A 25,999-nucleotide genomic window follows, 5' to 3' on the forward strand; every position below is an offset into this window, starting at 1 on the left:
GAGTAGTTATGAGTAAGAACATCCCCATTTTCGTAATAGACTAAATCTTGCTGCCTGTCCTATGACGACTAACTATAAAACGAAGTTAGTTCTACATAACTGGAAAATGAAATATAAGGCTTGCTTGACAACATTTTTCTCTCATCAAGCTCTCTCGACCAGCAGCTCTGCTCTGGTGCTATTCACGTAACACAGCAGCAAAGTACAGCTGTGCACACAAATTAATTCTTATAAATATACATCCTCCTCTGAAGTTTCTTTCTTCCCTTTAAAAGTAACAACTGTTCTTCAGCTTTGCCACTTAATGACTGAAAAATGTATCATCATTTCATGTACAAGCTTATGATTTAATATAAATTACACTGTAATCCTTCTGGAAATACTGCGATTTATCAAAGTGCAGAAGAATGCACAATACAAAATAGATTTCATTGCCTTAAAAACAAGAGTGGTTGAGCTGACATTTCTAGTCCTGACTATGAGCCTAAAAAGAAATTTCTGTTCCAGTAGCCTGATTTCTTCCCCTCCATCAACTCAAATATCTACGCTTTTAACTAAAGTTAGGAGCAAACTGTTTGACCATTTTATGCATGTTAATTTCTTAACGTTACTACTCATTAGCTTCAAGGTCTCTACATAAACCCATAATGATTGATTAAACCCCTATACGAAGTTTTAAAAAAACAACTTCAATTTTATTAGAAATATATTTATATTGTTTATGTTTTTGACGTGGAAAACTCAAATTTTCCCCAAACTGATGATCTGCATTTTGTTTAGTATCTCTTTCCCTGCTATTACCTGACAACATGGCAGTAATAGATAGGACCTCATTAGAACAGTTGTAGTCACAACTTGCAATAACCATTTTAGCCAGTTGTGGGTCCAGTGGAAATTCAGCCATCATGGATCCCAACTCAGTCAAGTCTCCATCATCATTTAAAGCAGCCAGATAATTCAAAAGCTCTAAGGCTCTCATCAGAGTTTCAGGAGCTGAAAGAAAAAAATATTTAGGTAGGCAGATTAATCAAACTGCTCTGAATAAGCAAACAATGAGGAAGCAGAGACTATAAGCCATCTTATTTTTCATTCTCCATTCAACTGAATACCAAACACAAAATTGTTACCAAATTCAGTTATACACATCTAGACATGAATGAACTGGGTGGGGGGGAATCACTTATTTAGAAGAGCTCTTAACTGGATCAAAAGCTTTGAATATTTGAAGATTATTGCTTTTCAAAATTCAGACAGCAGCAGCATTGTGAAATGTTCAGTATCACAGTAATATCACTTCCCCCCCACGTTTTCCCTTGTTCCATACAAAATAGATCGATACAGTTCTAAAATCTCAGCCATGTCAACTTTAGACATCTACAGTCTTTCACAAATCTGAGCCTGTAAGAATGTTCTCTTAATCCTGCATTCCTCATAGTGAGTGTATATTACACCCACAAAGAACAACAGAAGGAAATCCAAAAGCCTTCCTGCTAAGCTATCATACATGTTGCACAGCACAAAGAATGTAGTTGTTACGTAGAGCTATTTAAAAGCTTACAGATTGTATTTTTATTTTAGGAGGAAAAAACCAACCAACTTTGATGTATTTATATATGGCTGATCTACTTTTTTAATTAGCAATATAATCCAGTTATTTTTAAAGTACATATGAACATTTAACACTTAGAAGGGAGATGCACATTAACTTTATAGTTTGAGCCAAAAACATGTATTCACCTTTAAAAACACCAGCCAATTTTATTTACATACAGTTGTTAACTGATGCACAATTAGAATGTGTAATCAATGTGATAAGTGGAAAAAAAGACTCATCAAGTAATAGATTTTCTAATGCCCATAATTTTGTCTCATCCTCTACAGGTAAGGGGCATTCAGTAGATTCCTTGGTTCCATTAAAAGCTGTTACACAGACAGAAACATAAAAAGCTTGCTTTGATAAGACACAGAGCACTGAATTTCAGGATAAACAAAAGACATTCTTTACAGATTACAATAAAAAACAGTGAAAAAACAAAAGAATTTATCCACACTGTTGTTATATAGAATATTCACCAAAATAAAGACTTTGTAAGTCAAAACATAACACTTACAGCAGACAAGATAAAATAGACATAGATACCTGGAGGATCCATAAAATCAAAGTGCACCAAATCATCTATACCAAGCTTCTTGAGCTGCAATACTACAGATCCTAAGTTAGACCTCAAAATTTCAGGGTATGTGTTGTCCTGGGGGGGCGGGAGGGAAAAAAAAGAAAATTCAGAACACTTGTTCTTCCAAACACTTTAAACCACTTAAGCATTCAAATTCTCATTTTGTTTGGTAGCATGGCACTCAACTACCTGTATTGATCAGATGTTCTTATATACATGATCTAAAAAAAGTAATCTTACCTGCATTTCAGTTTTGTAAGCCTTCTCTGTGTAAAGCCTGAAGCATTTGCCTGGTCTAGTACGACCAGCACGGCCAGCTCGCTGCTGAGCAGAAGCTTTACTAATGGCAGTCACCAAGAGAGACTCCACTCTGATACGAGGATTGTATACCTATTTGAAAGTGGAATCAGAGCAGGAAAGAAGGAAAAGAATGAACACTGCTCACGGATAAGACGACTATCTAAAAAAAAAAATACAGACTGCTTTAAACATTTTCAAACACAGCTTCTGACTAGGAAATCACAAGTTATACGTATCTGAAAGGAGAAAAAAAATTGGCTACAAAAGCCTCTAGATCAGTGACAGAGAGCTTCAAATACAAGTGCCTAGAGAACAGCATTTACTTTTTATTCATTTGTTAACGACTCCTGCCAGGCTCCCTGTCCTCCTTAAATGTGTGTATTTTTAGATAAGATTTTCATGGCAGAACGGATGTGTCCAATTTGTTCTATAGAGTGCTAAACACACTCTTGATGCTCAAATCATTCCATGGGAAAAAAGTTGTCTTGATACAATTATAAGGTTGAATAATCATGTTCTAGAGGTCAGAAAAATCTAACATTAAGGTTGAACACAACTGTAAAAATCAGACCCATGACAAAGCAAGACTGTATTCCAAGGGTACATGCAGACTGTCACAGTACAAAATATATGCTGGAATTTACTGTAAACTTTCCATTGCAGTCATACATAAACAGCAGCCTTGCCAACTCAGTAGTGCTCATGGAAAAGAATATACTAGGGGAAAAATAAAAGCAGTAGTCAGATAGCAGTTTCAGTTGAAGATGTTCTTTGGTCCATGTTTTAACACCCTCCTGGTGTGAATAGGTATAAAACATACACAAAAAAATTATTTCTTATTACAGAAGGTATTCTTCCAGTATAAGAACTACTTGTAAAAAAACCTCAGCCTAAATGGTGATTGAAACTTGTGTATGAAGATGCATTGACTGTACTCACATTCTGCTGTACATCTCATTTTGCAAAAGTTTAAAAGTCTGACACTGTGTACGAGTATTAAAGGAAAAGTCTAAGAAACCAAGTTAAAGACAGTTATAGTTAGTGAAAAAACTAAAACAAAGATTAAGAGATTTGTATTTTATTCTTTAGTTATTGGGTTGACCGTAGGCAAGCTACTTCAGTTCCTCTGAACATCCCATGATGTTCCAAGAAGCACAATACAAGCTTGATGACAATCTTCAGGTCTGCAACAGTACACGATAAATACTGACAAGAAACAGTACTACCCTATGTATGATTTCTCTCTTCTCATTTTAGTGCAGGAGTTTTCTACACTGACCTGACTTAAAAGAAGAGGTGGCTTCTAGCACCATTTTTATTTACTTTCATATGATTTCTTGGTTTTACTTGAGCATTCTCAGGCATAGACGCACAGTAGAAAACCATGCTTCCTAAAGTATCCAGGAAATCCATATTCTAGGCCTAACTCTCAAAATCCTCACATTTCAATTTTGTGAAAATAAAATTCTTCTGCACTGCACTGTTTTGGACTGCTCTAAATATCTAAAGTTTGCAGACTAAGTGCAAACCTACCATAAGTAAAACACAAAACAACCAAGGTCAAGATTTCAATTGGGAAAAGACCTATCAGTGTTTACAAAGGGAAGAGTTACATGAGCAAACCAGATTCCAGTATCTTTCCTACTATAAAGAAAGAGAAAACAAAATAGTATTTACCTTCTGTTTTGCAAAGCCAGGATCAATCACAAACACAACACCATCTATTGTTAATGATGTCTCAGCAATATTAGTGGACACAACAACCTGCCGAAAAATAAAATAGTAAAAGTAACTACTTTGTCCTGAAAACGAAGAGCTCTGATTCTGTCTCTGCAGCAAGAATTTTCAGCAAACTTTTCTTCACTTCATCAATAACTTCCAGACCTGTGCTCCAACACTTTTACAGGACGATCTGAAATCAACCAGATTAACTTCTATTGAAATCAGAGCAATTTCTGTCCACTGTTTCTGCTCCCCTATATCTCTACTAACAATATAACAAATGTTAGTTTGGAGAAAAAAAACAGAAGAGCAAATATTTTACTTACAAAACCGCTATTCAAAATTTTTCTCACATCTCTGGTACAAAATGAAAAGCTACACTGGATCCCTTTAAGATCATCTGTTAATTCCAGCTTTTAAACTTTTTTTTAAAAGCCTGAACAGGGCAAACTGGTTAAAGAATATTAAATCAAAGGTTATATAACTGTACCAGCACAGTATGTTCTTTTACTTTGTTTGGAATAAAGCAGTTATCAATACGTTCTAGCTAAAATCCTGAACAATAGATATTTAATTTCAACTTTGTCTTTTTAAATTACCAGATATTCAAACATCTTTACATATTTTTAAGGTTACATTCTTAAATGTCTATAAACTTTCTGAAGGTTAAGTCTCATGCAAAAATTAAAGCAGAAGTGATATCCGAGTTCTGACTTGGTTCGCCGTCATTTAAATTTTATGTCCAGAGATGTGGTGTAACAGATATCATTAGCTCTCATCCCAATAGTGATCACACTAAATCACATGTTATTAGCAAGTTTAATCAGCTACCTCAGAAAAGACCCAAAACCCGTTCAGCTCTTCATCAAAACTACTTACCTTTCACCTCTTAATTTCAGAGCATTCTGTCATCGTTTTCAGTTTAGCAATTAGAATTTGAGAGACCCCTAACAATTTGTTCAGAATTACAATGAAGCCAGTGGCTGGACTAGATTGAAAATCCTGCTGATCTCTCTTCCTCCTGGCTGATCACTTTGCCAGTCAGCTACTTATTACCCTCAGCTTGTCTCTTCTTAAGTAGACTTAAAGTCTAAGCTTGCCCAAATACTACTATATATTGAAAGCAATACTTCAGAGGAAAAAAATTCAAAATTAATTTGGAATTATGGTGTTCCACCCTGAAACGATGTGCTACTTAGAACTCCTCAAACGAAAAAAAAAAAAAAGAAAAAGAATCTCATACACCTTTTATTCACAGGTAACCTGCACAGATTAGTCAGAGATAAAAGCCACAAACATCAATGCAATTAAGTACTGACACAAAAGCACAATATATTTTCATTAAAATTTTGCAAGTCATTAAATATGCAAATTAAACTACCACTCCCATTTTAAAAGGCTAGTCAATCCACATTCAGCTTGCTGTTACAGAGTGTACCTTATCTAAAAAGTCTCAGCTTCTTCCGGATCTACTAGTGCATAGAAGCATCCATACCCAGAATCTTCAAATACTAATTATAGAGCAGTGTCAAAAGGTTTTGGTCCTGCTTTTAATCACCAATTTCTATTAGGACACTTCAATACCAATAACTCAATACTGTTAATATGCTTAGTCCACAAAGGTCCAGCAATTTAACTTGTACTTGAATCTACTTAACTTGAATAGTACAGAATTTTCCAAAGGTAGAAGGAAAAAAGTTATTTACACAGTAGATTCTGTTGTATGTACAGCTCTCATTTGTTAACTTCACATTGCTTAAAAAAATCATAATTAATGAATGTAAAAACACAAGAAATTTAAGAAAAAGCTTGAGGAAATTACACCACATCTTTCAAGCCTAAATCAAAGTACAAAGTTACCTGGAAATCAAAAAAAAATGAAATTAGTGTTAAACTACGTAAAATAATATATTGTACCTAATTAGCTTTAACTGCAGTTCTGCAATAACTGAAATGGTTACGTTAAAAATGTTTTTAAATATCAGATTAAAAGTTTGATACACCAAAGAGTTTTAGATATTAATTTAAACAAGTTACTTTGACTATTAAAATATACATAGTATCTATATATATAAAAAAATTTCTATATTGCATATGTATTAACTAGTAATGCTTAAGACTCCTGGAACAGAAAATAGAACACAGTTTGGAAAGAAGGTATAACATAGGAAAGGGAAGTAGAAAGGCTCCTTGTTGAGTCATCTTCATCTTCCTCCACAGTATAAATGAAACACTCTGATTAACTGTAACTAGTAAAAGCATTTTTTTTATCTTTAATCTTAAGCTTTCTTGCAATAATAGCTGATCTTGCCTAGCACATCTAAAAGGACAAAAAAGTGCTAAGTTATCAAGCTCTCTCAGTACTAGCTGTTACCATCACTACTACCGCAAGATGCCACGTAACTTCCAGCATCTTACTTTTCTTTCACAAAGCTGAAGCTCAGGAGATACTTATTCAGATACTGCAAGCACTTCACTTAGTTTTTATGACCATTAGAGCCTTTGAAATGATTCAGACCTCCTGCTAGCTTGCTCTCTCCTCAGCAGTTCTAAAAACTAGGTTCAACACCCACAGGAGACTGTGTGAAAGCAGACATTTTGTAAGATAGTGGAGGCACAGCAACACATGGTCCTACTTCACATATCTTGATCACTAAGGCTAACTGAAACTAAAACAGCATTTAAACAAATTTACAACACATAGACACACTTTCACTCATTACTAGATTTGTTACGGAGATAAAAACCAAAACACAGAAGCCAGAGCATCCCAGCCAAAGAGGAAAAGTGGTCTTTTAAAAAGAAAAACAAAAAACCAAACCAAAACACACACAAAAAAACCAAACAAAACAAAAAAACCAACAACAACCATAATGGCCTTATAGGTCTGAATCTGTTGCTTACATATTTTGTGTGCCTGCTTTTGCCTACAGTTGACATCTTTCCAGCATGGTAATTTTTCTTGTAGTAAAGTAGTTGCTACACGGAGTGTCTTCCTCTTACACACTGGTACTGCCTTTGTCAGTTCAACATAATGAAAGCTACACACTGCATCTGTTATCCTCTTACCAAGAAAACCAGAAACTGCCTATTTTGAAGTGCACAGTTTTAAACATGAATGAAAATTTAATGAAATACACAGCTATCACTTGTTCATCACTGAAAAGCAATTTCATTCAAGTCATTTGCTAATACAATCTTGTTGCAGCATTAGTTTCATGATTTCAGATTGAATGCTTTCTGCAATCAACTTCAATAGGAAACAGAGGATCATTTCACTAAATTTATTAAGTGATTTATTCTTCCAGAACACTAGAAAGTTGTCACTAGTATTCTACATGCATTGTACTGCACAAAAAAAAGCAAATAATCAAGGAACAAACCCTGCCTAGAGCAGACAGTATGATTCAGCTTTGACCTTCAAAATTTTAACTTTGTGATCGCTACAGTTTCATATAGCATTAGTTTAACTTAAGGAAGCTCTATTAAGACTCCTTCCAAATTTTCAGTTTTAGAGAAATAGCCACATAGTTTCTAATGTGGTTTATGTGAGCATTCCGGAATTGAATTTTATGAAGAACATTCACTAGTGCCATTCCAAGTTTTTCAGTTTCCCAATCCATTTTGCCCAATGAAAGAACCTCAATTCCTTGCTTACTGCTGCAGAAAACACGAACCTCTAACTTCAACGTTGTTTTAACTTGCACCTTCTCATAAACCTTGAGAAACAGACAAAACCTGCCTGATAACGTCCCTTGAAGAGACAGTCCATTTTGTTTCAAAAAAAAACATGTCTCAGAATAATTACTTTGGGAAAAAATTCCATCCCTTCAAGTAAATCAGGTGGTTGTCAAATTCAGTATTTAATCTGACTTACCGTATTTCTCATAAGAAACTTAAATGAACGCCACCCTCATTCAGTCAAATCAAACTGTTACTAGAACATTCTGGCCTGATAGATGGAAGCCAGAATTTTGAACTGCACTGAGAAACAAACTCTAAGTTATCTAAAAATTTTAATGTGATAAAATATTAGATTATTAAGGCTTTATAAAAAAACCTTCTACTTGCTGCTGTCCAAATATACTTAAAACAGCTGAAACATATTTAATTGCCCACACAACTATGAGTAGCTAGTTACTGAACAGCATACTAAAGTAGTGCACTATATACCTTTCTTCCTATCGCTCCATTTTGTTTTTTTGGTGGGGGAGGTTCAAAAATCCTTTGCTGTTGCTGCGGAGGAAGGGTGGAATACAATGGAATGATTTTGATGTCACCAACTTCAGGGCCTAAATCATCAATTTCACGTTTTATCCTCTTGCAGGCTTCATCAATCTCCTGCAAAACAAAAACATTGGTTAAAAGAGAACTCCATGAAAAAGGCAGCGCATTTTAGAGCGCCTTATGACAACTGTATTAAGTCTACATCCTGAAGAACAATTATAATAACTTCTACTTTAAAAAATAAAATTAAAAAAAAAAATCAATCATGGTGCTTACTGAATTTGCAATCGAATTTCCACAATACTTCAAGATGCTTCAGCTTCTATACTCTAATGAACAGCCTAATTTGCATTCAACATCCTTTTTCTTTCAGTCATGTTTCCTAATTAATTCTCTACAAATTGTACTAAAATTGAAATCTCTCACCCTGGAATATTAAACTGCACTCATGACCTTTTCAATTTTCACAATCTAAAAGAAATTGATGTGCAAGATATTTAAAATAAGCCAATTAAGCTTTAATGTCACGTATCACTAATGCAATTATATGGCAGATTTGCTTCATTGTACCTAATGAGAACAAACACCTTTACAGTATAAACATAGCTGCTCAAAATCAAACCTCTCAATCCAGTGTTTCAGATTTTACTTTAAAATTAACTGAAATCCCATTTAAGCTTAAGAAAAGTCAGTGGAATACTCTGAAGATGAGAAAGATTTTTCATGCCTTTTTTACCTTGGTATTTTCTACAGTATTTGCTAGCCTATTTTCTGACTAGTTTACCATACAAAAAAAGTTCACCACAGCCCAATCATTTCTAATTCCATTTCGCTTTAAAACAACTACATTTAAGTCAGCTAGGTGACCTATAGTTAGACAAGATTTAATGAAAATTAAAGTGCACAGAAGTTTAGGTTAATGAATAACACAATTCATTAACTTCAACTTACAAATTACAACAGAGCCTCCACTGGTATAACTAAGAGGCACGCTTACCAACTATTGATATTCCAGCTGAACCACTAGCTGGAGAATGAAGTTGTCATGACAAGAAGCAACAGTAGGCAAAAGCAAAAAATGGCTACAACATACTCCAAGAAAAGAGGCCAGACCTCCCTTTATCACAAATAATTCATCAGCCTGAAGCTGAAGTGATGCTTAAGACCCTCAAGCAAATATACGGAACAGGTTACTCTAAAGGCTCTGTAAAATTACTTCTTTAAACTGTAATTAGAAAAGCAAAAGCAGACTCCTTTTTAAAAACCATAAATTCAGATAGATTTTGGAACAAATCTGGGTCTTCTTCATTTGTTCTTAAAGAGACTTTAAGTTTTCAGCACAACTGTATTGAGTATGTTTTAAAGAAGCGCAGACAATACAATACTCATGTTCTGTATTGATCAGCATATATAATTACTGTAAGCATGGCAAAATGAAGGCATTTCCTCTTTGATGTCAAAGAGCCCTTTAATAGTAAGCCTAATGCTTTCTGGCATTATCTTGCCAATTTGAATGAACTGCAGATATTTACAAAAAACCTTTTAAACAAAGGTGCACTTTGCCAACAAATCCAACATACCCTTCATAAAATGTAAGAGGCATACAAGAAACTGAGCTGGAATGCCCCCTACTGGTATATTAACAGAGACTGAATATCTTTACACAGATGTCAAGTATCTGGTGTTCTGCTGATAAACCTCTTTTTTTAAGTTCAGTAATAGCCTCCCAGCGAAACGGAAAAACCTAATTTAATTGACAGATCACACACAGTAGCTCAGTAAATTAATACTTTAACAATGGCGCTTATGTAAAAAGACAACATGTTAAAAGTAAGTAGTTGACTAACTAGGCAGCGACACTCCCTCTCAAATTTGCACCCGTTCAAAGTCTTGACAAGCTGATACTTGGGCCTGTTAAATATTTAATACAAAATTGAATTGTATCTTTCAAAAAAAAAAAACCAACACAAAAAAACACAAGCCAAATTCTAAAACAAAAATACAGCACAGACCTTAGTTCCTGATCTGAAGGTCACTACACTGTTTCATAGAATTTGAGCAGATTACACTATGTAATTGGGAAAGCTCTGATGCTGGACAGGATGCTTAATCTTCAACAGTAATGACTAGAGACTCCAGGCCAGTTTTATACTTAAGAGATAGTAAAATACAAGCAAGCAGTGATAAATGAACGCACTACACTCTTCAGGCCACATGTGTTCACAGCCATCTATCATCTTTCAGAAGAGATAAAAGTGTTGTTTCTCCCTAGAGTTTCCCAATGTAGTTTCAAAGTATCCCTAATCAGGACTCATTAAAATACTTCAACATAGAGATGACAAGTGCATATATAACCATTACTCTCTGCAGATTTGCAGAGGTAACTATGGACCTCTCATCATAAACTGTGGAAAGAAGGATGCAAGTCACCAAGAGCCACTGCCACTCATCTAAAGACAGTAAAACAGAATTCTTTAGTACTGAATTGTTTTAATTAAAAAAAAAAAAGGAAGAAAGAAAGAAAGAAGAAAGGGTGGTTTCCTTTTATTTACCACACTGGCAGAAAATGGTATCTCTACTTCAACTGTATCCACAACCACCCTCCAATTCCAGCAGACAACTAAAACTGGTATCCCAAAGTACACAATCTAGAAGCAACAGGTGTAGTAAGAATAGTTTGAAAGTATTAAGGATTCATTTAAGTGTTAAAGATTCATTTGTATCACATGAAAACATTTAAGTCTGGAGATATGAGAGATACAATTAAAGGCACAATCCTAACTTCAATCCTCTGAAGATTCATCAAGTCTAATTCAACAGTCCCGACTTACTCAAGTATGAAAGGCTTTTAAAAAAAAAAAACCACACACATTTAAATATTTGCACACCATCTACTCCAAATCCATTACAAAACCCCTTGAAGAGGGATTATTCCATCAACCCACACATAAGAGGAGGGTTTTCTTCCTGGAGGGAAAAGGGGGAAGGTAGAGTAAGCTTGCCTTGCATTTAGATTATGCCTGAAAAATTCCTCAGAGCCCTGACTATCACAGACTACCTGAGATAGCGGACACCAGGGTACTGGAAGTAGGAACAGACACAGGATCAAAGGAGCAAGTCAGACCCATGACTGCCCAGTGCATCAGCACAAAGACCTGCTTCAGAATTAATCAAAGAAGAAAAGAGGCCTAACACGCAAAAAGTGTGATGTTTAGGCAATGCTGAACTAGATTGAACTTTATCCTTGTTTCGGCTGGGACAGAGTTAACTCTCTTCTTAGTAGCTGGTACAGTGCTGAGTTTTGGATTTAGTGTGAGAATAATGTTGATAACACTCTGATGTTTTAGTTGTTGCTAAGTAGCGCTTATCTTCAGCCAAGGACTTTTCAGTTTCCCATGCTCTGCCAGCAAGCAGGTGTGCAAGAAGCTGGGAGGGAGCACAGCCGGGGCAGCTGACCTGAACTAGCCAAAGGGGTATTCCATACCATGGAACGTCATGCTCAGTATATAAACTAGGGGGAATTGGCCAGGAGGGGTGGATCGCAGCTCTGGCATCCGTCAGTGGGTGGTGAGCAATTGCATTGTGCATTGCTTGTCTTGTCTTGGGTTTTATTTCTCTCTTTTTTTTTTTTGTTATATTCTTTTTCATTACTATTATTATTATTATTATTAGTTAGTAGTGTATTTTTATTTTACTTTAGTTATTAAACTGTTCTTATCTCAACCCACGAGTTTTACTTTTTTTTTTTTTCCTCCTCCCCACCCCACTGGGAGGGGGGAGGGGGAAAGCAGCTGCATGGTGCTGAGTTGCTGGCTGGGGTTAAACCACAACAAACTTGATCCTAGTTCCTCACAAAACCGAAGACTTCTTGGATTATTATTTGAGAAACAGTTCTCAGTAAAATTGTAGCCGACAAAATTGTCCAGCGGTGCACTCATTCTAAAAAGAGCTGACTACTGAAAGGTAAATAGCAAACAGACCACAAAAAGGGGAAAGGTTACATGCTAGCTAAAATGCTCATTTATCTCAAGCTGCAAGTGCCACATAGGCTCAACATATCTATACTTCACAAAATCTAGTCATCAGAATTGTCCCAGTCTATTACGTACTTTAAAGTTTCCAAAAACTTGTTTGATCCGATCAAAATGAATTAACAATACACATACAATATCTATAGTTCAGCTGCAACACTACAGAAACTAGAATCAAGTAGCAGTTAAGAACTCCATAGTAGTACACTTTGAATATTAACGGAGTCCTCAGCATTCTTCCACACCCTCAACAGCACCAGCGATTCTCCTTGGAAAAGCTCCAAAGACAGACAAGAATCAGCAAAGAGAAAATATTTCTTTTTATGGATACACTGGTGATCAAGGAGGTAATGGAGTGCTGAATATTTTTCAACCAGGAAAAACAAAGTCATCTAAACATCAAAGTGAGAGAGTCAACAATTTGTATTTAGTACCTACAGCTAAAGATAGTTTACAAAAGGAAAAAAGCAGTAACCAGGAAAATAATTTAATCAAGATTATTATTATTATATCAAATTTAAGCTAATTTAAATGATATTCCTTCCAAGAAATTGGTGTGATTAAGACTGGTTCTACACATAACCCTGAGCAGGCTGCTTGGTTTTCAGCCAACTGGTAGACAACAGGCAGTATTTAGAATACCTGTCAAATTAGGTGGATTTCATTCAGGAGCTTAAGTATCAGAAAGCAATTCTGAGACACCAAAAAGCTTCAGGATTTCAACAGGAACTTCCATTGTGTCACAAATTTCAGCAAGACCTAAGTCTGTATGGGATCCAATGCTTAGCAGTGTTTTGTTTCGAAAACAAAGCAAGAACAGGGCACATAGTTTCCCTCTGATTTATTAGAAACAGTAGTGCAGCCATCTATATTTTCACATAACAGTAAGTAGGTTACTTATGCCTCCTGAATCTGACAGGATTTTTACTCCATCTTAACCCACTTTTCCAAAGAAAAGGCAGGCTGATGACTAGTGCCTAAAAAAACCCCTTCAATGCAGTAATTTTTATTCCTCTCACTGAAGCTGTGTTTCTGTGCAGCTAGAAATGCAAAGATTCACCAGACCAGAGGGAAACTCTGAGTTTGAAGCCTGTTGACAAAAGGAGTCCTGATTTCTCAGAATGCCAGGATTGCTGCTTATATTACATTTTAGCATCCTCTGGATGGGGACAGCAACACCGGCTATACATATCAAGCTCTCAAGAAATTAAAAGCACAGTGCTTGCTTTATTTTCCCCTTCTCATAGCAGATCAAGTGAAATAACTGGTTATATTAAATGATTCAAGCTGACACAGAGCAGAACTTTTGCTCCGGCTCCAGCAAAATACAGTGAGAAAACTTCATCTAAGCATATGTGACTACACACACACAAGTAGTCAAAATCCAAAACTGCAGTCCTGAGTCTCACACACTCTCATGAACAGCGTTAAAATACTATAGTAACAGTACACAAAATATGCACACACTTTGAAAAAGGTTACACATCTTACAGTATCAACACAGAAAACAAGAGCTGTATGTGCTTTTCAGGCATAAAGGACGTGTATTCAATGCCTCAAGTTGTGGTCAAAATTAAGTACTCCAAAGCACTTTTAACCATTCAGCGAGATAAACATATTTGATGTCACCTGGAGATATTTCACAGCTAAAATTGCTGGACTGTAACTGTGGAAACAGACCTGGCTGCATTTACTCTTTGTACAATGAGTATTGAATGCTGCTCTCTGGTCAACAGCCTCTTACTGCTTTGCAACAGTTAAACTAACCACAGAAAGCACTAGCTGCAGGTTAGTTTCTTTAATGCTCAAGATTATCTTTTCACAGGCTGCCCCTTTGTCTTCCATCTCTCTCTCATACTGTCCAGTACTGCTTGCACCCCCCATCCCAGAACATGTAGAAAAACTACTTCAGCTAGAACAAGACACAGAGGGTAGAGTTGAATTCCTACCCCTCTTATTCGTAAAATTAAATAATTTTTTCTTCTATCACCGTAACAGTGCTAAAGTTTCCTTTTTACCCCTCATTGCAGAAAGTAAATATAAAACCTTTCACATTGCTCAAAGGACAGCATTGGAAGGGGACAAAAGGAAGGTCTCCTAAGAAGCCCATTTCTTTAACCTGACAGAAATGATCTGGGAAGACATGATGAAAAGCTGTCAGTATTTGAAACCAAGAGGGACAGAACTGATAGTTTTCCTATGGCTTAACTTCAAGAGTACCACTTACACGACTAATGCTTAAATCCCACCCAATTCCCCACCCACCCTCCTTTGATTTGTATTAGTAAATACTAACAAGACTGAAAACATGAACAGGACTTAGTATTACTAAGTAACATTTAGTAATACTAATTTTTTTCTAAAAGGTCTCACTTTTGAAAGCCTTATCACAGAAAGTCTTCTAGGTATGACTTTTAAACATGGTCTGTGCCAGTTTAGTTTAGAAACATGTTGGTTCCTCAGGCTCTGTGTCAGAACACACAGCGAAGAAAGAGAGACTCAGAAATAAATGAACCACAAACCAATACCTCACCAGCTGCCTCCAATACCACATCTCCACTGCTTAAGTTTATCATCTCGCTACTCCAATACTTAATATTCCCTAGCTCTACATCAAAACCTATGGATTTGAACATATCATTAGCAGTTCATCTAAAAGGAGCTGTATAAAATTAACCACAGAAGAGACTAATTTTGCTTATCATGCACAGCACATTTTTTCCTTTATCTGCTGTTGAAAATAAAGTCTTTATTACACTATTCAAACTGAATGCTCAGTAGAAATTCACTTCCATTTCTTTCCCTGATAGTATTTCTGCATTAAAAAGGTGCTCACACTGAAAGGTTACTATTAGCAAGAATAGAAACAGAAAAGGATTATAGGAGCAGTTGCATATATTATTGAGTTAGTGCACCATATCTGTAATGAACAAATACTGTCAAGATTCTTATACAAAGAAGTTCACTGACCGGTAGTCAAAAAATGCAAACAAAAAGAGACCCAGGAAGACTAGCAACAATGAAGTTCACAGAATCACAGAACACCAGGTTGGAAAGGACCTCAAGGACCATCTGGTCCAAACTTTTTTGGCAAAAGCACGGTCTAGACAAGACGGCCCAGCACCCTGTCCAGTCAAATCTTAAACATATCCAGTGTTGGGGAATCCGCCACTTCCCTAGGGAGATTATTCCAATGGCTGATTGTTCTCATTGTGAAAAGTTTTCCTCGCGTCCAGTTGGAATCTCCCAGGAGTAACTTGTACCCATGACCTCTCGTCTTTTCTTTGTGACTCCTTGTAAAAAGGGAGTCTCCGTCTTCTTTGTAGCCACCCTTTAAATACTGCAACATGGTGATAAGGTCTCCCCTAAGCCTTCTTTTCTCAAGGCTGAACAAATCCAGTTCTCTCAGCCTTTCCTCATATGGCAGGCTTCCCAGTCCTTTGATCATCTTTGTGGTCCTAAGTTACTGAGTTAAATTGCTCCCGCTAAGCTAACAATCCAATAACCCAAATTTCCTTCCCTTTTGTTTGTGTGCAGGACCCATTCATGCTGCCACGGATGAGGCTTGAAACTACACTGATACTAAACAGCAGTTACCAAACGATTGACCGCAAGTTACCCTGAGCCACCAAAGTACTTCAAAAGTGCTGGCATTCAGTCTGGCTCACAGGCCAAACTGGTATATGTAAATATCCATTTAACTTGCTGGTCATGCTCCACTCAATCTTAAGATCTAAACTGTATCTCATTATCTTCAGAAAAAACATTTCTACAAAAAGATGGTGGCTAGTGATGTCATTTTAAGCACATTTAATGGAACAATTCGAGCACTTGGCATGCTAAACAGAATTCAATGATTTTGTAAACATCATTTTGTAAACATGTCCTTGGGGAACATTATTTATTTCAGAAACCCTTTCTGCAGTTGACCCTGTATTTGGAGCACTTAAAGAATCTCATGAGGTGAGCAAAACTTCAAGACTGCTCTCCAGTTAGAACACACTTTAAACTCTTAAATAGGAGATGACAGTCTTATCTACAGCAGATCAGCTGCTACACTATACACAGTTAGATTTAGCTTCACCTTGGATAAATGAATCAAGTAGACATAAGTGTTAAACCCTGAAGGAAACTAATGCCAAAAAAAGTATAAGGCAATTTTACCTTGTGTAAAATGAGTACGCAGAGGAAAACTAAACGCATAAATAAGAAGTACTTCCCAAACCAGAAATATTTGACAGACACCTTAACCTTTCCCCTTCTCTTTCGAGTTCCTATCACAGACAGGGGCACTGCCAGCCACATCTGACTTTGATGACATGAACCTTTGTCTTTGTCCTTAAAGCTGCATGGGTCTTCACTAATCTCCCTTTCTTCCTCCAGGAATGAAAGCAAACTGCTACAAGCTAAAATGAGGAAACAACAGTAAAAAGAACCAGGCCTAAGAGTTGCACCATTTCAGGAGATGCTCTGAATACAAATTCAGAGAAACAAAACTTCGTAAAATTATATACTTAGACAAAAAAAGTCGTCCATGGAACAAGTCAACACTTGACCATAACTGAGAACGGCTCTGTCAACAAGTCAAAACTGAACTTGTCTCAGCATGATTCCTATATTCAGAAACTTTGACCTGGTCTACTTGAAATATTTAATATTGACATCATCTCAAATGAATGAGGAGCAAAAAAACCTTCCTCCCTTTAGCACTTGAGCACAGTTAATATTACTACTCTTCTTTCAGTTTATGCTCCCCAACTCCTCAATACTTTCTATGCAAGGCTAAACAAGACAACCTGTGTTCACTGCAGCCCAGTATACCTACTGTCTTAACTTTACTCAATCACTACCACTGAGACTAAAAAAGTTGTCAATTTTGACTTCAGTTTCCTCACAAGAAAGGCTCTGCTACTTTCTTTCACAGTTCCAGAGCTTAACCAGCCCCATTGTGATGAAAAAAGTGTGCCTTAAAAATAAATCCTCGTTTACAAAACATTGTACCAAAACCTCAAAAATGTTTTGCAACTCTTTTCTACACCAACACCAGTTTTACCAACATCACTTTAAACCTTTCTGGAACACTGACACCAGAACTTCACAGCAACATTTTTCAGTATATTTATCTACAATCAAGAACAACAGAGCTGATCTGTACCTCAAATCTCCCGATGCAGCCTAGATTCTTCCTCCTAAATATGTAATGATGCATTTGGCTTTATGGAGAAAAAGGTACTAGGGTGGCACAGAACACACTTTGCATTCATAAGTGCCTAGGTTACTAAGATATGCAAGACAGATCTATACAGTTTCTGTGTCATTATTTCTGCCTCCCCCACCTCGCAAATTTCATCTGTAAGGATTTTACACCTACTCTCAGATTACTGATCTTAATGGAGTGTGAAATCTAATACTGTTTTAGCAGAACTCCAGTAGACAATAAACCAGCTACCTCTGAGATCTGCAGGTGAGCCAGTCTCGAGACATTTAAAGTTAAGTTTAACAAATGTGTATCTACACAACTAGACTACCAAATTTGTAATCTCAATGACTGAGAACAAGTTTGACAAAACCTATTGTCTAGGAAAGGCATGTTGACTGAAATGTAATTATACTTTCTCCTTGTGAACAGAATTCCCTGTCAGAGATTCCAATTTTGCCTGTGACTGACGTCAGGCAACCTGGCTTAGTTATCCAGGTTCTCTCAGGTTATCCCTTTTTTGAATACTAGCACGAAACATGAACATTATTTCCATGTTCCGGAATCTCCTTGCTATACCAGGGTGGTTTTTTGTTTGTTTTTAAAATCAACAGATGAGCTCTCCTCCTTACAGGGACTGTGGGACAAGTCCTGTTTCAAAATGTTTACTCCTAATAAACGTTGTTTTTAAAACATCCTCTTGTTACTAATGGACTGAAAAGCAGTTCATGCAACATAATCATATACTTTTGCTCCTTTCAGGATTCAGGAAGGAAGCTTTTATTGAACACTTATTTCTGCACCATTAACAACAATCTTATCTTCATCCAGTAACAGGCTTATACAACTAAGATTACTTTGGTTTCCAAATGTATTCAAACTTTTTTATTTTTGGGCCTGACAAGACAGAATCTTCCCTAGTATCTCCAGGTTCCATCATCAACTCTGTGTCTTAATTAATCTGTACTAATTAACTGCTATCCATCTTATCGCCCATATAAAATTACTTCAGGTTCAGTGGGAAGTGAAGGCAGTAGCCAGTAAGGACCCTCATTCTGCCTTAGACCACTGCAATTACTCCTCATCTGAAGCCTCTTAAACTCAAAACAGTTCACACTTGCATGGTTCCACCTAAAACATCTTCCCTTATGTAACTTCATTTGGCTTTGTAAATGCCTCTTTGACAAGAAAATCAAATCGTTGTGCATTCTGTTCATATTGTTTTCCAGAATCCAAAAGAACTACAAAGCATTTCTGCCCAGCAAAATCAATGGCAAGACCTGAGCTACTAAGCCTACTGAACCCAAACTACATAGTGGTAGTGGTACCTAGAGCACACTTCCCAGTTCTGGACATTACAGTAGATCCTATCACTTCAGACTGAACAGGAATACACACGTAGACTGTATTGGGAGGCTCAAAGACAGGCCTCAACAGAGGTCCCAAAACATTATGAATCAAGGTGGATATAACACTTCAAAGATCCTCTACAGAAGCTAAGCCAGACTTCAATTTCAAGCTAACTAGCTAAATTCAGACTAGCTCCAGCCAGAGCCACTCCAGAATCCCGGAACAGTATCATCCACTGATACATGGACTGGAGAACTCTAGACAAAACAGAGGATGGTAGCTTACTAATGCAAGTTTTAAGTGATTCAGTAAGGCAACACAGGGATATTGTTAGATACATTTATGCATAATTACATCTGTACATATGAACATGTATTATGTGCACGATTTTATTAAAAATTTGTTTATAATACATTATGTCCTGTAAATTAACGCAGTGGAAATCAAAGAACCTGTTCATACAAAAGAACAGAGTACCTCTGCAGCACTGGCTGGTACTAGACCAGTTGGGTCTAGAGCCATTTGCCAAACGTGAGTGGTGATCAGAGCTGGAAACATCTGAAGGCAGTTGCCCCGTCCCCAACTCCCATAATTTTTAGAACAAGTTATTTAGAGCAATACATATTAACTGATATAGCAAGGACATCATTTATAATTGATAACTAGAAGGGTAGGTATTTGTTCTTCATGAAAGGTTCAAGACCGGCCTGATTTAGCATCCTGGTAAGAAAACAAAATCTTCTGAAACAGCTGGACAGCAGTGGTCCTTTCTGTTGCCACTGGTTCGTTCATCCACTTGCAACAGTTGTTTCACTAGTTCTCATATTTACCTGCCAGACTAGTCTGAACTAGAACTTCTAAATAAAACCAAACAGGCAGGTTTCAAAGCCACAATTGTTAAAGTATTTTTCCCTACATGTACTTTAACTCACAGCAATATTCCAAAGAAGGACAAATGTAAAGGCCAGAGTATCTGCTTTTACAGTGACAGTCATTGTTTTGGTTTTCTAAGGGAGGAGACAACCTGCCAGAAGACATTTTAATCAAGTGTCTTTTAAAACTCGTCTAAGAGGCAACACATCTTTATGACTGGCAAATCTACTGAAGAAGCCTGTGTACCTTTAGGATCACAAGTTATTTGTACCATTTTTTCCCCCTTGGCATAGTTAAGACTGTGTATGCTTAGATTAAAAGACACTGAATTGTTCCACATCCTTTGAAGGATATTTCTTCAAGAGGAGTGACTGCAAGAAGAATGAGTCAGAAAAACATTTTTGCTAGCTGCATTTCTCCCCCTACTAAAAATATTAATTTTAGGTTGACCCAGTCAAGTAAACTTCCACAACGCCTATGGGTTTTTTTACCTCTTCTCCATCTCAGTCTACTAATAGGGCCACTCAAAAGAGCTTCAAAGCAACAGATTAGGACTAAAAAAAACCCCAGTTTATTTCAAGCAAAGGATTTAAGATTTCCAGAAAATCCTCATTTCCTGATGTAGTTCAGCTTAAGTGCTTTTGTACAAACAATCCTCTTTTGCAAGGCACTGAGTCCACTTCTGAGACGTAACTCCCCATATTTGTGGTACAGAAAGACTACAACCTAATATTCAAAGCTATTCATAAAAAACAAAACCCAAATATTTTTATTAAAACTACTACTGATAGCTAAGTAGCAGAACCAAAGTGTTATTCTTCAGGTAAGTTGTACAATACACATGCAAAAGTGCACAGAACTACTTTTTCAGTAAAAACATGGATGCTACCAGGTACCCAGAACTTTTGAGTTCACATCAGTACAAACCTAGGTTCATACTCCAGGCTTCTATTTTAGAAGTACATAAGTAAGATGAGAATTTTCATTTTAGAGAGGGCTTGCATAGCATATGCATATTACAAATACATACAATGACTAAGGACCTGAAGTGTATGGCAGGTGGAAAACCTCAGGTCATTCAAATGATAAACTAGAAAAGGAAACTAAACATTTCAGTCTACACAAGCCACTTAAAACAGTTTCTGTATGGAATGATGGATGAAAAGAAAAGAAAAGAACGTACCTCCTGTCCAGTAAGAAAGAGTAAGAGATCTCCTTCCTCTTCTTCACACATGTGAATTTGGATCACTGTTCGAATGGCAGCCTCAAGGTAGTCCCTTTCTGGTTCTGGAGTATAGAATATCTCCACAGGATGGGTGCGACCCGGGATAGTTAGAAGAGGACAGTTATCAAAATAGATCTGAAACTTGCCAGCATCTAAAGTAGCACTCATAACTATAACCTGTAGGTTTGGAGGACAAAAAAAACCAAAAGAGTTACTCCAAAGGTTAACAAGAATTCATGAAATGTTATGCATACAATATGTAATAGTAAGAAACTCAACTCAACTGCTGACTGTGATTTAAGCATGCTTTTATCATCTGAATATAGTACCCTTGTTACAAAGGTCCAAAAAAATTCCTACTCAAATACAGAAAGGTTAATCTACAATTACGTTGTTTCTAGTATTTTCCTCAATACAAACTGCATTAAGAATTTCCTAGGGTTATCTTCTCAGATTATCATTAGATCAAAAAACAGTTGATCTACTTCAGTTGATTATAAAAATCAGCTAATGGTAAGCACACAGATACCTTATTTGGTATGCCTGCAACTAGAAAGGAGATGCTGTTGGGCTTCATCATTACTGACCTTCAGATCAGATCTCTGTCTTACAACTTCCTTCAAAACTCCCATCAAAATATCAGTAGCCAGTGTTCTCTCATGGGCCTCATCAAGAATTATAACACCATAGCGCTCCAGCAAAGGATCATTCATTGCTTCACGAAGTAACATACCATCAGTCATATATCTGAACACAAACAAAAACAATTTCAACACAAATTTTATTTAATAAGTCTCATACAGAATCCTCTTCAATATCATTCACTAGGTTGCTTGAACTAAGCTTTTAATCAACTTTTTCAAAATAGAAACATCAGTAAACTATTTCCAACAAGGTAACAAGCCCATTTTAAGTTTTCAAATAGAAATTACTGCAGAGTATAAGTGAAATCTGCGAGTAGGGGAGGAAGCTTGGAAAAAAAAAGGGGGGGGGGAAACAAGGTTTAGCAACATTTGTAACTAGTTCGTAGACTATTATTGGCTGACTTCCAGGTCTACAATCAGAGACAGGAAAAGAAAGGGAAAAACACCCTCTGAAATCCTAGAAATACTATTTCTGCAATTGTTTTTCCCTTTTTCTGTTTGCAGATCATCTGTTCACTTTTTGCTTTTCTGTCTCAGTTAAATTTCTTTTTACACATTAACTTTATTCCCAGCCTCCAACTACTTGTACGAGCAAAAGAGAAGACATCTTTTGATAGATAAGTACTATTCCTTGAACCACACTATGTGGAATCCTTTTTAACGGTGCATTCTGAATGTAATCTGCAAACAACTTATTAAGTGGGCCTGGTTCCACCTACACAGCACAGGAGTCTAGAACAGTTGACAACTAAAACACTATGGATTAAGTGTTCCAGTCAGCTACATGCCAATTCTGAAACTTTGTGGTAGTTCTCCTTACTGAAGTAAGCTACTGAACTTCACCAGGATTACCTTGAGTAGGAAGATACCACAGACGAAGGTCAGCTGAATGCATAACATGAAGAGAAACTGAATGCTGAAGGGCTTTACTCTGAATAGCACCTTAATCATAAAAATACTTCCGATCACCCTCTTCTTTACAGAGCACTTAAAATTAATTTCCACAGGGTGCAGTGATTTCTTAGGAGGAATGACTCATTTTCAATTCTCCTCAAGCCCCACACCTCAGGTTTTTCTCAGCTCATGCTACGGCTCCTGTCTCTCTTCTCCACTCAGACAGAGAAAGTACCTGTCCATAGATTCACTCCCCTCCTCATTACTCCTCTCATAACTTTGCTCACACCCTTTACTATTCTCTGATTCCCCCTACCCTTGAGTAGGCTGTGTTATAGCTTTACCTGACAGTTGCCATACTTACTTCAAAATGGTTTTTGCACTACTGCAGTCTTCAAATCGAATAGAGTAACCAACCTCCTGGCCCAGCATGACATCCATCTCATCAGCAACCCGCTGTGCCACACTCATTGCAGCTACTCTCCTAGGCTGGGTACATGCTACTCCCCTCTTTGGTCCAGGTAATGAGCGCATGTAGTCAACACACCATTGAGGGATCTGTCAAGAATAAAACTCAGTTTTAAAACACACTTCAAATGGTCAGATGTAATCTGTAACCTTCGTATTGTATCAAATAAAGTTAGTTGTAATTCCACTGAGATGCCAACGGCAGGCACAAAAATATGAAAGCATGAGAGCAGATAGACTAGTTGGACCCAATGCCACTAAATAAAGCACACTCACATTAAGCATGTACATAACTATCTTTAAAGTTATCAAGGAAATACGTATGTACACAGTACGTTTAGGCACTGTTAGATCAGTACCTTATACAGATATTTAGCAGCAGCCAACATGCTCCAAAGCAACCAAAATTAAAGCTAACACTCCGAATTTTGAGATCCGTAGCACAGTTCATTGTTTTAAGTTTTACAGTAAGCAAATTATATATTGTGGCTTGAAAAAGTAATGCTTATTAATACATTAAGCAAAAAGAATTATTTTAGTGATATAAAAATCATCTTAGCCAGGAATCACAACAAATAAAATGAACAAATAATTAGTTATGTTCATCAGGTTAGTTATTGTTCTTTTGAAGTTTTATCAACCAGATATGAAACCCCTATGTTTTCCTTCCTATGTTAGCACTCATTTTATTTGTCAGTCAGCAGTTTTCTGCTCTTGTTAGGAATCTGGAAACAGTAAGAATCATCCAAAATACGAAGGTTTATTCAGAATAATTTCTAAGGTCAGTAACAGTTTGATGAAGATAGAATATTCTTAACATGTTCACAGTGTGACGTTTTATGAGGAGAGATCTCCAGGTACAACTAGTTCCAAGTCTACAGATCAAAAAATCCACTCCTCCTTAGTAATTGCTTTTCAAGTATTCTTAAAAGCTCACATTTACAGAGGAAAAAAAAAGTTTATACATTGCACCAATAAGGAATAACAGGAAAAGCAGTATAATTTAAACCAGGAAAAATTTTCTTCTGGAATACTGTACTTCCACAGCAAAATGGACGTAAGTGAACACTAAAACATACCCACAAGCAGACAAGTGTAGGCTGTAATGAAAAACTTTTTTTTTTTTAAATGGAGAACATACTTCCATTACAAATACAAAAAGAAGAAAGCAAAGACTATCAAAATATGACAGGAGACTACTAGACTGCTGAGAACTCAAATTTCTGAAAACCCTATTACAAACTAAAAATAATAGCAGTTCTTGAACATTGATAGCATGAACCTGAAACCCTATCCTGTAACATATACACACTCCTCTAATATGCAGTGTAGAGAAAGGAATTTGCTTCCCAAGTCACTAATAAAAACTCAACTCTAAGCACATTAGGTGAAGCTTCTTGACTGTAAACAGAGCAAGTCCTGAAATAAACTTTAAAACAGCAGTTCTGTCGGGCCACAGTAGCATGAAATAAAAATAATTTAGAAGTGGTTTTCCAGTAAACAGCAAAACCTACAGCACTGGTGTCAAATGAAAGAAAAGGGCTACATAGACTTCAACGTTTTAAGCTGATTTAGATGACCACCAGAATATTTTTCATGTCCAGCTTTGAAAGACATACAAACACCAGGAAAAAGGACTGTGCCATACTACATTTTCTACTTCAGTCATGACTGGGAATATACTGAACACTTATCATCTGGTTCTTATAAAACCTAAAGTTAACTCAACTCCACTGACAAAAAAAACCTACAAATCACCAAAATCCTTGACTTCCCTTAAAAAAAAGCCATTCTATCAATATCAAAAGCATGAGGAACAGTTTTAGTTAGTACCCTTTAACCTCAAGGACTTTCTCAATTAAGACAGATTTTCAAATATAACCTCCATGAACATGAGGGGGTAGGGACTACACATACAGTGGCCTCTAAGATCAAAGACAAATGCACTGAGGGCTGTTAAAGACTATTCCAAAGTGAAAGGAAAGTCATGTTTTTAAAGGGATGCAGGGCAAGAGAGGGAAGAGCACTGTCCTTCTGGCTTTTCTGAGCCACTTCAATTTATTGAAAACTTTCTCTGTTAAAAAGTTATATGGTAGAACTCTCAGAATTTTCATTAGTTGAAAAGGTGTCAGACTTTTACCCATATCAATCCTCTTGTGAACTGCAAGGACAGCAGGAGATTAAGCTATACTCAGAATCACCTTGCTTCTGAACTTCACCTGCCAAGAAAACTTGCTGACAAAGTGGCATCCCTTATGTTATGTCAACAAACATCCTACCCTTTATAGTTAAGACTCCCAAGTGAAAGCAGATGCTACTCTACTATTCCATCTACAGAAGAAATTTAAATTATGACACCAGCACCACATATGATCCCACATTTATAAGGGAGTGCACATTGCAATTATAGCAAGTACTTAACCTCTTTCTAAAAGAAATTCAGGACACCCATTCCACCACTAAGCATATTTTGAGAGCACTTAAAGAAAAGAGTTAACTTAGAAGGTTAAGTTTAAATTACAAATCAAGCCATTGCAAATACTGAAGACTTGAAAATTAATGGTCTTGGCTTCCAATACACTTCTTCAGTGCTTTGGGTTTAAGTCTACGTGGAACAAGTTTTATTTCCTGTTGCTTCCATTGTCAAAGCCAAGCATTTCCAAATCTGGGTGCTCTACAAAACCAAAGGGAAAATGTGCACATAATCAGGGAAGAGACTTAACAGGCAGCAGCTCACTCTCAAAGAGATTATCTACTACTACATAGCCGACTACTATCGCCACGAAAGGGAAGATAATAATTTTGGAAGAACAATTCATTATATATTTCAAATAATGCCAACTCTATACCAATAAAAGCAAGCATAAATAGTTCATGTACACCTTCAGTTTGAG

The 25,999-nt window shown here is 36.6% G+C and overlaps 1 protein-coding gene across 1 annotated transcript in view; it reads right to left on the reverse strand.

Annotated features, from left to right (window-relative positions):
• DHX15 (DEAH-box helicase 15) overlaps nucleotides 1-25,999 on the reverse strand; it is a 48,422-nt gene that overhangs the window by 14,044 nt on the left and 8,379 nt on the right. Inside the window, exons 3-10 of the mRNA XM_050896746.1 lie at nucleotides 23,002-23,195; nucleotides 21,687-21,846; nucleotides 21,058-21,276; nucleotides 8,370-8,537; nucleotides 4,152-4,238; nucleotides 2,415-2,564; nucleotides 2,141-2,249; nucleotides 802-993 (exon numbers count right to left, since the gene is read on the reverse strand). Coding sequence (XP_050752703.1) covers nucleotides 802-993; nucleotides 2,141-2,249; nucleotides 2,415-2,564; nucleotides 4,152-4,238; nucleotides 8,370-8,537; nucleotides 21,058-21,276; nucleotides 21,687-21,846; nucleotides 23,002-23,195 — 1,279 coding nt within the window. The remainder of the gene's footprint in view (nucleotides 1-801; nucleotides 994-2,140; nucleotides 2,250-2,414; nucleotides 2,565-4,151; nucleotides 4,239-8,369; nucleotides 8,538-21,057; nucleotides 21,277-21,686; nucleotides 21,847-23,001; nucleotides 23,196-25,999) is intronic.

This window comes from Gymnogyps californianus, chromosome 4 (genome assembly GCF_018139145.2).
Source record: "Gymnogyps californianus isolate 813 chromosome 4, ASM1813914v2, whole genome shotgun sequence".
NCBI lineage: Eukaryota > Metazoa > Chordata > Aves > Accipitriformes > Cathartidae > Gymnogyps > Gymnogyps californianus.